Consider the following 15,342-nt stretch of genomic DNA (forward strand, 5'->3'; position numbering starts at 1 on the left):
GGGAGTAGAAAATGCAGGGCGACACAGTGATTAGCACTGCTGCTTCACAGTGCCAGGGACTTGGGTTCGATTCCCGGCTTGGGTCACTGTCTGTGCGGAGTCTGCACGTTCTCCTCGTGTCTGCGTGGGTTTCCTCCGGGTGCTCCGGTTTCCTCCCACCGTCTGAAAGACGTGCTGGTTCGGGTGCATTGGCCGTGCTAAATTGTTCCTCAGTGTACCCGAACAGGAGTGTGGCGACTAGTTAATTCTAGTCGCCACACTACCAGAAGGATGTGGAGGCTTTGGAGAGGGTACAGAAAAGATTTACCAGGATGTTGCCTGGTATGGAGGGCATTAGCTATGAGGAGAGGTTGGAGAAACTTGGTTTGTTCTCACTGGAGCGACGGAGGTTGAGGGGCGACCTGATAGAAGTCTACAAGATTATGAGAGGCATGGACAGAGTGGATAATCAGAAGCTTTTTCCCAGGGTGGAAGAGTCAATTACTCGGGGCCACAGGTTTAAGGTGCGAGGGGCAAGGTTTAAAGGAGATGTACGAGGCAGATTTTTTACACAGGGTGGTGGGTGCCTGGAACTTGTTGCCGGGGGAGGTAGTGGAAGCGGATACGACAGTGACTTTTAGGGGGCGTCTTGACAAGTACATGAATGAGATGGGAATAGAGGGATACGGTCCCCGGAAGCGTCGGAGGTTTTAGTTCAGTCGGGCAGCATGGTCGGTGCAGGCTTGGAGGGCCAAAGGGCCTGTTCCTGTGCTGTAAATTTCTTTGTTCAAGTGGATTTTTCACGGTAACTTCATTGCAGTGTTAATGTAAGCCTTTACTTGCGACACTAATAAATTTAAAAAGTGCAATAAAAAATCCGCACGATTTCCTGATACCCATTGCGAAGGCTGTTCCTTTAATTACACAAAGCAGCCTCAGTGGCAGACCCGAGGAGCGATGGTCCCTCCTCCCCTTCAGGGTGTGTCTGAGACTACAAACTGCTGAAACTTTGCCAGATGATTTCAGTATTGTGAATCAGCAGGGAGAGAGTGAGAGTGCAGTGCGAGAGTGACAGCACAACTGGACTAACCGGGTACTGTTAAACCTTAATGAAGAAACCATGCAGATCCAAAACATCTTCCAACTTCTAGTCGGTATGTAACAGATGATCGGTGTTAGGAAGATTATTGAGTGTTGATGACTGTTAACCTTTCATGCTGTAAAATATTGTGTTCCCTCTTTCGAAGATTACAATATTTGGTTATCTCTTTCTCTGTCTAACAATTTACTTCTCTCTTTAATATTAAATATCTTTCTCACATATTTTCTCTGGATAAGTTTCCAATATTTTTACTCTTTTTCCCACATAATTCTTATTATTCTCTTGGTGTATATGATTTATGACTTATTATACTCTGTCTCTGTCTCTCTGTCTCTCTCTCTCTCTGTCTCTCTCTCTCTCTCTGTCTCTCTCTCTCTCTGTCTCTCTGTCTCTCTCTCTCTGTCTCGCTCTCTCTGTCCCTCTCTCTCTGTCTCTCTCTGTCTCTCTCTGTCTCTCTCTGTCTCGCTCTCTCTGTCTCTCTGTCTCTGTCTCTCTCTCTCTCTCTCTGTCTCTGTGTCTCTCTCATTTTCTTCCTAACTAATTTTCCTGCCTTTGCTTTCTATCTCTTTCTCTCTCTCTCTCTCTCTTGCTGTGCTCTCTCTCCAACTTGCGTTCCTTCACCTCTTATCTTTCTTCTCGTGTTTGGGAATCACTTCCCAGTAAATCCTTTCTTTTTCTCTCTTTCTCTGCCTCTTGTCCCCACCTTGCCACCCGGTCTGACTTGTGAATGATTCCAGGCGGTTGTCGAACCAGTCCTGAAGGTTTAAAAATAGCCGACTTTCTCATGTGGAGCTGAGCACAGCAGAGGGGAATAAAAGAACAATGAATGTTGACCCGAGCAGGGTTGGAAAATTGTTTCTGTGAAAGGTTGGGATTGCTTTGGTCACAGATGAATTGTGGCTTTGTACTGAGTCAGTTCGAAGTGGCAAACCCCCTACGATTAGTGCAATCTACTTCGAGACCGGGTTATAAATGGGGAGAGATTTGTGGCACTGTGCCTTCAATAGTCATTGGAATTAAGGCAATTGAAGTGTACAGGGTCCGTGCTGAGTATTTCATTGGGACTCTCCCTAAGCAGTAGGTAGTTAAGTTGCATTAAGTTGATCTTTCTCTACCCCGAGCTATGACTGTAACACAACATTCTGCACCCTCTTGTTTCCTTCTCTATGAACGGTGTGCTCTATCTGTTTAGCGCGCAAGAAACAATACTTTTCACTGTATGTTAATACATGTGACAATAATAAATCAGTAGACGTTGAAGACTTGTGAATGAATCTGACACGTCTTGCTGGGATAGTTAATGTATCACCAGGGTGTTGAAATAGTTACTGTCCCTGTGTGGCAATGGCGTTTGCCCTCACCCCACCGACCCCCCCCCCCCCCCCCCCATTTCATTGTCTCTCAGAATAAGCCTTCCACTGCTACTTTGTTGTTTCCCGATTTTGCCCGCCCCCTCTACCCGAACCCCGTAACCCCACACATTTACCCCACTAACCCACCTAACCTGCACATCTTTGGACACTAAGGGACAATTTAGCATGGCTAATACACATAACCTGCACATCTTTGGACATTAAGGGGCATTTAGAGGCACTGAGTGACTTCTACTGTATGTAGAAATGCAGACAAAACACTGCCGGATGCTGGAGATTGGAAATTATTTCTGATTCAGGACGAGCAACCCTTAGAAGTAGAATAGGGGGCACTTAAAGGAGGAGGGGGTATTGGCGACTATGAGGGAGAGGCAGTGAGAATGGTTTTTGATTTGATTTATTATTGTCACATGAATTAGTATACAGTGAAAAGCATTGTTTCTTTCACACTATAAAGACAAAGCATACCGTTCATAGAGAAGGAAACGAGAGGGTGCAGAATGTAGTGTTACAGTCATAGCTAGGGTGTAGAGAAAGATCAACTTAATGCAAGGTAGGTCCATTCAAAAGTCTGATAGCAGCAGGGAAGAAGCTGTTCTTGAGTCAGTTGGTACGTGACCTCAGACTTTTGTGTCTTTTTCCCGACAAAAGAAGGTGGAAGAGAGAATGTCCGGGATGCGTGGGGTCCTTAATTATGCTGGCTGCTTTGCCGAGGCAGCAGGAAGTGTAGACAGAGTCAATGGATGGGAGGCTGGTTTGCGTGATGGACTGGGGTTCATTCACGACATTTTGTAGTTCTTTGCGGTCTTGGGCAGAGCAGGAGCCCCAGACCAAGCTGTGATACAACCAGAAAGAATGCTTTCTATGGCGCACCTGTAGAAGTTGGTGAGAGTCTTACTGCACATGCCAAACGCCCTTAGTCTCTTGAGAAAGTAGAGGCATTGGTGGGCTTTCTTAACTGTAGTGTCAGCGTGGTGGGGGGGACCAGGACAGGTTGTTGGTGATCTGGACACCTAAAAACCTGAAGCTCTCGACCCTTTCCACATCATCCACATTGATGAAAATAGGGGCATATTCTTCTTTACACTTCCTGAGGCCGATGACTATCTCCTTCGTGTTGTTGACGTTGAGGGAGAGGTTAGTGTCATCACAGCAGCTCACCAGATTCTCTCTCTCTTTCCTGTGTCTTGTCATTGTTTGAGATCTGACCCACTACGATAGTGTCATCAGCAAACTTGAAAATCCAGCTGCTTTGCTGTGTGTGTGAGTGGGACGAGTGGACCTTTTGAGGTTATCTAAGCAAGGAGGAAGGGGTGAACTAACACTTATCTTAGAGCCATAGTGTTTAGCAGCACAGAAAGAGGCCCTTCAGCCCATCGTTCTGCTCCAGTCATTGAGCACCTATCTATTCTAATCCCATTTTCCAGCACGTGGTCTGTAGCCTTGTACGCTACAGCATTTCAATTGCTCATCTAAATGCTTCTTCAGTGTTGTGAGTGTTACGCCTCTACCACCCTTTCAGGCAGTGAGTTCCAGATTCCCACCACCCTCTGGGTGAAAAGGTTTTTCCTTAAGGTTATTTGGGCCATTGCGTTTGCACTGACTCTCCGACAGAGTATATTGCCCCCCCCCCCCCCTACCCCTACCCCTACCCCTACCCGAACCCTGTAACCCCACACATTTATCTCAGCCAATCCACCTAACCTGCACATCTTTGGACACTCGGGGGCAATTTAGCATGGCCAATGCAGCCCGGGCCATAGAGTCATCCAGCATGGAAAGAGGCCCTTCAGCCCATCGCAGCTGGGTCGGCCACTCTACTATCTATGAAAGACAAGACCTCCGACAGTGCAGTGCATTCAGTGCTGCATTGACGTCTTAGTGATCTTATGCCCAAGTTGTCCATGAGGGTGAGGGACACACAACCTTCTCATTCAAGCCTAACAGCCACAACTAACACCAAATACTGAGGTGTCACCAGAAGGATGAGATTGCAATAAGGGGTGTGAGGAAATACAGGCAGGGCAATTTCAGCGCGACTCTCAAGTAATGTTCACGCCTGAGTCATAGTGAGTCATTAGGACAGGTACAACACGGGGTTAGATACAGAGTAAAGCTCCCTCTACACTGTCCCCATCAAACACTCCCAGGACAGGTACAGCACGGGGTTAGATACAGAGTAAAGCTCCCTCTACACTGTCCCCATCAAACACTCCCAGGACAGGTACAACACGGGGTTAGATACAGAGTAAAGCTCCCTCTACACTGTCCCCCATCAAACGCTCCCAGGACAGGTACAGCACGGGGTTAGATACAGAGTAAAGCTCCCTCTACACTGTCCCCCATCAAACACTCGCAGGACAGGTACAGCACGGGGTTAGATACAGAGTAAAACTCCCTCTACACTGTCCCCCATCAAACACTCCCAGGACAGGTACAGCACAGGGTTAGATACAGAGTAAAGCTCCCTCTAGACTGTCCCCATCAAACACTCCCAGGACAGGTACAACATGGGGTTAGATACACAGTAAAGCTCCCTCTACACTGTCCCCATCAAACACTCCCAGGACAGGTACAGCACGGGGTTAGATACAGAGTAAAGCTCCCTCTACACTGTCCCCCATTAAACACTCCCAGGACAGGTACAGCGCGGGGTTAGATACAGAGTAAAGCTCCCTCTACACTGTCCCCCATTAAACACTCCCAGGACAGGTACAGCACGGGGTTAGATACAGAGTAAAGCTGCCTCTACACTGTCCCCATCAAACGCTCCCAGGACAGGTACAACACGGCGTTAGATACAGAGTAAAGCTCCCTCTACACTGTCCCCATCAAACACTCCCAGGACAGGTACAGCACGGGGTTAGATACAGAGTAAAGCTCCCTCTACACTGTCCTCCATCAAACACTCCCAGGACAGGTACTGCACGGGGTTAGATACAGAGTAAAGCTCCCTCTACACTGTCCCCCATCAAACACTCCCAGGACAGGTACAGCACGGGGTTAGATACAGAGTAAAGATCCCTCTACACTGACCCCATCAAACACTCCCAGGACAGGTACTGCACGGGGTTAGATACAGAGTAAAGCTCCCTCTACAGTGTCCCCATCAAATACTCCCAGGACAGGTACAGCACAGGGTTAGATACAGAGTAAAGATCCCTCTACATTGTCCCCCATCAAACACTCACAGGACAGGTACAGCACAGGGTTAGATACAGAGTAAAGATCCCTCTACACTGTCCCCATCAAACACTCCCAGGACAGGTACAGCACGGGGTTAGATACAGAGTAAAGATCCCTCTACACTGTCCCCATCAAACACTCCCAGGACAGGTACAGCACAGGGTTAGATACAGAGTAAAGCTCCCTCTACACTGTCCCCATCAAACACTCCCAGGACAGGTACAGCACGCGGTTAGATACAGAGTAAAGATCCCTCTACACTGTCCCCCATCAAACACTCACGGGACAGGGACAGCACGGGGTTAGATACAGAGTAAAGATCCCTCTACACTGTCCCCATCAAACACTCACAGGACAGGTACAGCGCGGGGTTAGATACAGAGTAAAGCTCCCTCTACACTGTCCCCATCAAACACTCCCAGGACAGGTACAGCACGGGGTTAGATACAGAGTAAAGATCCCTCTCCACTGTCCCCATCAAACACTCCCAGGACAGGTACAGCACGGGGTTAGATACAGAGTAAAGATCCCTCTACACTGTCCTCCATCAAACACTCACAGGACAGGTACAGCACGGGGTTAGATACAGAGTAAAGCTCCCTCTACACTGTCCCCCATCAAACACTCCCAGGACAGGTACAGCACGGGGTTAGATACAGAGTAAAGCTCCCTCTACACTGTCCCCATCAAACACTCCCAGGACAGGTACAGCATGGGGTTAGATACAGAGTAAAGCTCCCTCTACACTGTCCCCATCAAACACTCACAGGACAGGTACAGCACGGGGTTAGATACAGAGTAAAGCTCCCTCTACACTGTCCCCCATCAAACACTCACAGGACAGGTACAGCACGGGGTTAGATACAGAGTAAAACTCCCTCTACACTGTCTCCATCAAACACTCCCAGGACAGGTACAGCACGGGGTTAGATACAGAGTAAAGCTCCCTCTACACTGTCCCCATCAAACACTCCCAGGACAGGTACAGCACGGGGTTAGATACAGAGTAAAGCTCGCTCTACACTGTCCCCATCAAACACTCCCAGGACAGGTACATAGAACATAGAAAGCCACAGCACAAACAGGCCCTTCGGCCCACAAGTTGCGCTGATCACATCCCCACCTCTAGGCCTATCTATAGCCCTCAATCCCATTAAATCCCATGTACTCATCCAGAAGTCTCTTAAAAGACCCCAACGAGTTTGCCTCCACCACCACCGACGTCAGCCGATTCCACTCACCCACCACCCTCTGAGTGAAAAACTTACCCCTGACATCTCCTCTGTACCTACCCCCCAGCACCTTAAACCTGTGTCCTCTCGTAGCAACCATTTCAGCCCTTGGAAATAGCCTCTGAGAGTCTACCCTATCCAGACCTCTCAACATCTTGTAAACCTCTATCAGGTCACCTCTCATCCTTCGTCTCTCCAGGGAGAAGAGACCAAGCTCCCTCAACCTATCCTCATAAGGCATGCCCCCCAATCCAGGCAACATCCTTGTAAATCTCCTCTGCACCCTTTCAATGGCTTCAACATCTTTCCTGTAATGAGGTGACCAGAACTGCGCGCAGTACTCCAAGTGGGGTCTAACCAGGGTCCTATAAAGCTGCAGCATTATCTCCCGACTCCTAAACTCAATCCCTCGATTAATGAAGGCCAGTACGCCTTCTTGACCGCATCCTCCACCTGCGAGGCCGATTTAAGAGTCCTATGGACCCGGACCCCAAGGTCCTTCTGATCCTCGACACTGCTAAGAATGGTACCCTTCATATTATACTGCTGCTTCATCCCATTGGATCTGCCAAAATGGATCACCACACACTTATCCGGGTTGAAGTCCATCTGCTACTTCTCCGCCCAGTCTTGCATTCTATCTATGTCTCGCTGCAACTTCTGACATCCCTCCAAACTATCCACAACACCACCTACCTTGGTGTCGTCAGCAAACTTACCAACCCATCCCTCCACTTCCTCATCCAGGTCATTTATGAAAATGACAAACAGCAAGGGTCCCAGAACAGATCCCTGGGGCACTCCACTGGTCACTGACCTCCATGCAGAGAAAGACCCCTCCACAGCCACTCTCTGCCTTCTGCAGGCAAGCCAGTTCTGGATCCACAAGGCAACAGCCCCTTGGATCCCATGCCCTCTCACTTTCTCAAGAAGTCTTGCATGGGGGACCTTATCGAACGCATGATACAGCACGGGGTTAGATACAGAGTAAAGCTCCCTCTACACTGTCCCCCATCAAACACTCCCAGGACAGGTACAGCACGGGGTTAGATACAGAGTGAAGCTCCCTCTACACTGTCCCCCATCAAACACTCCCAGGACAGGTACAGCACGGGGTTAGATACAGAGTGAAGCTCCCTCTACACTGTCCCCCATCAAACACTCCCAGGACAGGTACTGCACAGGGTTAGATACAGAGTTAAGCTCCCTCTACACTGTCCCCATCAAACACTCCCAGGACGGGTACAGCAGAGCGCCAAATTCTCGGTCCTTGCAGCGTTCGTGGGGCATGGGAGACCGGAGAATTCCGGTCCTTGTCTTTAAACTGTCCCCTCATTCTGGGCTCCCCCGATACCTCTGAGGATTTGATTTGATTTATTAGTAATAGAGATGTGGAGGAAGAAATTGCTAAGCAGATTATGGATATGTGTGGGGGTCACAGGGTAGTTGTCATGGGGGACTTTAACTTTCCAAATATTGATTGGAACCTTTGTAGGTCAAATAGTTTGGATGGGGCAGTTTTTGTGCAGTGTGTGCGGGAGGGTTTCCTGACACAATATGTGGATGGGCCGACTAGAGGTGAGGCCACATTGGATTTGGTACTGGGAAATGAACCGGGCCAAGTGTTAGATTTGGTTGTGGGAGAGCAATTTGGAGATAGTGACCACAATTCGGTGTCTTTTGTTATTGCAATGGAGAGGGATAGGGCCGTACGGCAGGGCAAGGTTTACAATTGGGGGAGGGGTAATTATGATGCGATTAGGCAAGAATTAGGGGGCATAAGTTGGGAACAGAAACTGTCAGAGAAAGGAACTAATGAAAAGTGGAATTTTTTCAAGGAACAAATACTGGATGTCCTTGATAGGCATGTTCCTGTCAGGCAGGGAGGAAATGGCCGAGTGAGGGAACCATGGTTCACAAAAGAGGTGGAATGTCTTGTGAAAAGGAAGAGGGAAGCTTATGTAGGGATGAGGAAACAAGGTTCAGATGGCTCGATTGAGGGTTACAAGTTAGCAAGGAATGAGCTGAAAAAGGGGCTTAGGAGAGCTAGGAGGGGACATGAGAAGTCCTTGGCGGGTCGGATCAAGGAAAACCCCAAGGCTTTTTACTCTTATGTGAGGAATAAAAGAATGACCAGGGTGAGGTTAGGGCCGGTCAAGGACAGTAGTGGGAACTTGTGTATGGAGTCAGTAGAGATAGGCGAGGTGATGAATGAATACTTTTCTTCAGTGTTCACCAAGGAGAGGGGCCATGTTTTTGAGGAAGAGAAGGTGTTACAGGCTAATAGGCTGGAGGAAATAGATGTTCGGAGGGAGGATGTCTTGGCAGTTTTGAATAAACTGAAGGTCGATAAGTCCCCTGGGCCTGATGAAATGTATCCTAGGATTCTTTGGGAGGCAAGGGATGAGATTGCAGAGCCTTTGGCGTTGATCTTTGGGTCCTCGCTGTCCACGGGGATGGTGCCAGAGGACTGGAGAATAGCGAATGTTGTTCCTCTGTTTAAGAAAGGGAATAGAAATGACCCTGGTAATTATAGACCGGTTAGTCTTACTTCGGTGGTTGGTAAATTGATGGAGAGGGTCCTTAGGGATGGGATTTACGACCATTTAGAAAGATGCGAATTAATCCGAGATAGTCAGTACGGATTCGTGAAGGGCAGGTCGTGCCTCACAAATTTGATGGAATTTTTTGAGGAGGTAACTAAGTGTGTTGATGAAGGTAGGGCAGTTGATGTCATATACATGGATTTTAGTAAGGCGTTTGATAAGGTCCCCCATGGTCGGCTTATGATGAAAGTGAGGAGGTGTGGGATAGAGGGAAAGTTGGCCGATTGGATAGGCAACTGGCTGTCTGACCGAAGACAGAGGGTGGTGGTCGATGGAAAATTTTCGGATTGGAGGCAGGTTGCTAGCGGTGTGCCGCAGGGATCAGTGCTTGGTCCTCTGCTCTTTGTGATTTTTATTAATGACTTAGAGGAGGGGGCTGAAGGGTGGATCAGTAAATTTGCTGATGACACCAAGATTGGTGGAGTAGTGGATGAGGTGGAGGGCTGTTGTAGGCTGCAAAGAGACATAGATAGGATGCAAAGCTGGGCTGAAAAATGGCAAATGGAGTTTAACCCTGATAAATGTGAGGTGATTCATTTTGGTAGGACAAATTTAAATGTGGATTACAGGGTCAAAGGTAGGGTTCTGAAGACTGTGGAGGAACAGAGAGATCTTGGGGTCCATATCCACAGATCTCTAAAGGTTGCCACTCAAGTGGATAGAGCTGTGAAGAAGGCCTGTAGTGTGTTAGCTTTTATTAACAGGGGGTTGGAGTTTAAGAGCCGTGGGGTTATGCTGCAACTGTACAGGACCTTGGTGAGACCACATTTGGAATATTGTGTGCAGTTCTGGTCACCTCACTATAGGAAGGATGTGGAAGCGCTGGAAGGAGTGCAGAGGAGATTTACCAGGATGCTGCCTGGTTTGGAGGGTAGGTCATATGAGGAAAGGTTGAGGGAGCTAGGGCTATTCTCTCTGGAGCGGAGGAGGCTGAGGGGAGACTTAATAGAGGTGTATAAAATGATGAAGGGGATAGATAGAGTGAACGTTCAAAGACTATTTCCTCGGGTGGATGGAGCTATTACAAGGGGGCATAACTATAGGGTTCGTGGTGGGAGATACAGGACGGATATCAGAGGTAGGTTCTTTACGCAGAGAGTGGTTGGGGTGTAGAATGGACTGCCTGCAGTGATAGTGGAGTCAGACACTTTAGAAACATTTAAGCGGTTATTGGATAGGCACATGGAGCACACCAGGATGATAGGGAGTGGGATAGCTTGATCTTGGTTTCAGATAAAGCTCGGCACAACATCGTGGGCCGAAGGGCCTGTTCTGTGCTGTACTGTTCTATGTTCTATGTTCTATTATTGTCACATGTATTAACACACAATTAAAAGTTTTGTTTCTTGCGCGCTATACAGACAAAGCATACTGTTCATAGAGAAGGAAATGAGAGAGTGCAGAATGTAGTGTTACAGTCATAGCTAGGGTGTAGAGCAAGATCAGCTTTATGCGAGGTCGGTCCATTCAAAAGTCTGACAGCAGCAGGGAAGAAGCTGTTCTTGAGTCGGTTGGTACGTGACCTCAGATTATTGTATCTTTTTCCCGATGGAAGAAGCTGGAAGACAGAATGTCCGGGGTGTGTGGGGTCCTTAATTATGCTGGCTGCTTTTCCGAGGCAGCGGGAAGTGTAGACAGAGTCAATGGATGGGAGGCTGGTTTGCGTGATCAGGGTTTACACTAACAGGAATCAGTTTGTTCGTGTAAACCCTGATAAGGCCTCATGGAATTTTGCTTGTTTCAATAAACTCACTTCAGACCTACAGGGAGGCAATGGCTCAGTGGTCTAGTGACTGGACTAGTAATCCAGGTACCCAGGGTAAGATCTGGGGGCCCAGGTTCGAATCCCACAATGGCAGATATTGAAATTTGAATTCAATAATAAAAAGAATTTGGAATTAAAAGTCTTTTGACTCCAGATCCACAGCTGAGGTGAAGTTGTCACCTTAGGTTGCTCTCCCAGTTTGAGGGGGGAAGGGCTGTGTGGTGGACCTCAGTTGTGCCTTTGTCCTATATGGACCACCGTTGTGTGTGTTTGTCATACCTGGACACATCCCCTTCCAGTTTGGTTCCTCCCCACAGCACCTAGTATAAAGGTGGCTGTCTCCTCCCCCTTGTTCCGTCCAGGTCGGCTATTTGTTGGGATCTGCTCCTGATTCTGTTGTGAATAAAAGCCTACACTTATATTGGCATATCGGTAGTCTTTCGCCTTATTGATAGCACATCAGGCTGACTGGTGGTGATTTAACCCGAGGGTCACCACACTTCAGATGAGGGTACAAGGTTGGGGAGGCATGAATGACCTCAGCCGATACGGGAACTGAACCTGCGATGTTGGCATCGCTCTGCGTCATGAGCCAGCCAGCTACCCGAACGCCCTGGGCGGGATTTTCCGGCTACATTCACCCCAAGGCCTGAAATTGCTGGTCAACAGCATGGTCCATGTCCCGCCTGCGACGATTCCCGTGGCAGGTAGGCAGGACGGGGAAAATTCCTCCCCTCTTCTCCAGGACCCACAGCAACGTGGCTGTCTCTCAAAAGTCCCCTGAGATGGAGGGCAGTTTGGGACTGGGAATGAATGTTGGCTCCAGACAGCGATGTCAAGGCCCCGAAATTAACTTTAAAAAAAACAAACCTCACGTTCTTCTCAAGTCCAATGAGTGCAGGCCCAACCTGCGTAAACTCTTTTCATTAACCAGCACCGTTGTCCCAGGAACCAGCCGTGCGTACCTTCTGCTCGGTGGGGATTCTATGGCCTATGGTTATGTGGCAAATGTACAAGGCTCACCCCATCCAATGGAAGCTCCGTCAGTTGTTGGTTTGCAACCACAGAAACCACTCTCCGTTCATCAACAACCCAACTGAGATGGGGGCGGCACGGTGGCACAGTGGGTTAGCACCACTGTCTCACAGCGCCAGGGAGCCGGGTTCGATTCCAGCCTCGGGTCACTCTCTATGCGGAGTTTGCACATTCTCCCGAAATCTGCGTGGGTTTCCTCCGGGTGCTCCGGTTTCCTCCCACAGTCCAAAGGTGTGCGGGTTAGGTGGATTGGCCATGCTAAATTGCCCCTTAGCGTCAGGTGGAGTAGCAAGGTAAGTGCATGGGGTTATGGGAATAGGGCCTGGGTGGGATTGGGGTCGGTACAGACTCAATGGGCCAAATGGCCTCCTTCTGCACTGTAGGGATTCTAGGTACCAAACCATCCTTAAAAAGGGACTACCAGTATTTCCTATCTCACCTTTTGCCACCATCAGCACTCTTCATCTCTTTTCCCAGGACGAATTTCATAGAATCATAGAATCCATCAGTGCAGAAGGAGGCCATTCGGCCCATTGCGTCTGCACTGACCACAATCCCACCCAGGCCCCATCCCATAACCCCATGCATTTACCCTAGCCAGTCCCCCTGATACTATGGGGCAATTTGGCACGGCCAATCCACCTAACCTGCACATCTTTAGAGTGTGGGAGGAAACCGGAGCACCCGGAGGAAACCCACGCAGACACGGGGAGAACGTGCAGACTCCATGACCCATATTTGTTCATATTTCCTTTGCCCCGACCCCCATTCTTGATCTCCTACTCGCCCTGATTTCCCACTATATAATTCTACCTTGCTGTCGAAGGATCATTTAAATCCTAAACATTGTCTGGAATTTTATCCTCCTGCCCATCATGGGAATCGGAGCAGGCGAGGGGGACGGACCATGGACGGGTCTGGATCCCGTTCTTAACCAAAAATTAACCATTTCTTCCACGGGCCTTACTTGGTCATGTACCAAGGTTTGGTGAGATCTATCAATTCTTCACAGAATCATACAATCTCTACAGTACAAAAGGAGACCATTCAGCCCATTGAGTCTGTTCCGACTACAATCCCACCCATTCCCATAACCCCACACATTTATAAGCCTCCTGAGTCAATTTTACCATGGCCAATCAACCTAACCCGCACATCTTTCGGACTGTGGGAGGAAACTGGAGCACCTGGAGGAAACCCACACAGACACGGGGAGAAAGTGCAAACTCCGGACAGACAGTGACCCGAGGTTGGAATCGAACCTGGGTCCCTGGCGCTGTGAGGCAGCAGTTTAGTACATTTGATTTGATTTATTATTGTCACATGTATTAACATACAGTGAAAAGTATTGTTTCTTGCGCGCTATACTGACAAAGCATACCGTTCATAGAGAAGAAAAGGAGAGAGTGCAGAATGTAGTGTTACAGTCATAGCTAGGGTGTAGAGAAAGATCAACTTAATGCGAGGTAGGTCCATTCAAAAGTCTGACAGCAGCAGGGAAGAAGCTGTTCTTGAGTCGGTTGGTACGTGACCTCAGACTTTTGTATCTTTTTCCCGAAGGAAGAAGGTGGAAGAGAGAATGTCCGGGGTGCGTGGGGTCCTTGATTATGCTGGCTGCTTTTCCCGAGGCAGCAGGAAGTGTAGACAGAGTCAATGGATGGGAGGCTGGTTTGCGTGATGGATTGGGCTACATTCACAACCTTTTGTAGTTCCTTGTGGTCTTGGGCAGAGCAGGAGCCATACCAAGCTGTGATACAACCAGAAAGAATGCTTTCTATGGCGCATCTGTAAAAGTTGGTGAGAGTCGTAGCTGACATGCCAAATTTCCTTTGTCTTCTGAGAAAGTAGAGGCGTTGGTGGGTTTTCTTAACTATAGTGTCAGCGTGGGGGGACCAGGACAGGTTGTTGGTGATCTGGACACCTAAAAACCTGAAGCTCTCGACACTTCCTACTTCATCCCCATTGATGTAGATAGGGACATGTTCTCCTTTACACTTCCTGAAGTCGATGACAATCTCCTTCGTTTTGTTGACATTGAGGGAGAGATTATTGTGGCCGGTCACAGTAACCTTGTGACTGGTTTCCCAGTCCTGATGTCTATTCTTTGTCAGGGTTACGCAGAGGGTAAAGGGGGCAGATCAGCAAGTCAAGGCAGGTCCCACAATCTATTCAGTGGCCTCTGAAGGGAAGCAGCCTGAATTTACAGTATCAGGATGAGTGAGGATGTGAAGTCCTGTCCTTCGACTCTGTCCCTCTCTCCACAGACGCTGCCAGACCTGCTGAGTTTATCCAGCATTCTCTGTGCTTTTGTTCTGATCACACCTTGCAGAATGGAGAGTTAAACTGATTTAAAAAAAACACCCTATTAATTTATTTACGGGGCATGACCGACCGTCAAAAGCCACAGCACAGACTTCCTGACTTCTGAGAATTTAGCGATATAAATCAGCCCTCACGCACAGCAAAAATAAACTCGAGAGATTAGACCTGGAACCCACAAGTGAGATTGTAGATGTTTAACTCCTGGAAGGACACTGTGCACGGGCGTCGCTGGCTGGGCCAGTATTCATTCCCCATCCCGAGGGCAGTTGAGAGTCAACCACATTGCTGTGGCTCTGGAGTCACATGTAGGCCAGACCAGGTAAGGACGGCAGATTTCCTTCCATTAAGGGACATTAAAAGGGGTGGCACAGTGGTTAGCACTGCCGCCACCGTGTCGCCCGGGTTCGATTCCCGGCCTTGGGTCACTGTCTGTGCGGAGTCTGCACGTTCTCCCCGTGTCTGCGTGGGTTTCCTCCGGGTGCTCCGGTTTCCTCCCACAGTCTGCTGGTTAGGGTGCATTGGCCGTGCTAAATTCTCCCTCAGTGTACCCGAACAGGCGCCGGAGGGTGGCGACTAGGGGATTTTCACAGTAACTTCATTGCAGTGTTAATGTAAGCCTTACTTGTGACTAATAAATAAACTTTACTTTACTTTAGTGAACCAGATGGGTTTTTGCGACAATCGACAATGGTTTCATGGTCATCAGTAGATTCTTAATTCCAGATTTTTAAAAAATTGAATT

At 48.6% G+C, this 15,342-nt stretch overlaps 1 protein-coding gene across 1 annotated transcript in view; it reads left to right on the forward strand.

The window, feature by feature from the left end:
• Nucleotides 1-1,017: 1,017 nt before the first annotated feature.
• LOC144507663 (adhesion G protein-coupled receptor E5-like) overlaps nt 1,018-15,342 on the forward strand; it is an 87,422-nt gene continuing 73,097 nt past the window's right edge. Inside the window, 1 exon segment of the mRNA XM_078234820.1 lies at nt 1,018-1,133. Coding sequence (XP_078090946.1) covers nt 1,100-1,133 — 34 coding nt within the window. The 5' untranslated portion in view covers nt 1,018-1,099.

Source organism: Mustelus asterias, chromosome 19 (assembly GCF_964213995.1).
Source record: "Mustelus asterias chromosome 19, sMusAst1.hap1.1, whole genome shotgun sequence".
Classification (NCBI taxonomy): domain Eukaryota; kingdom Metazoa; phylum Chordata; class Chondrichthyes; order Carcharhiniformes; family Triakidae; genus Mustelus; species Mustelus asterias.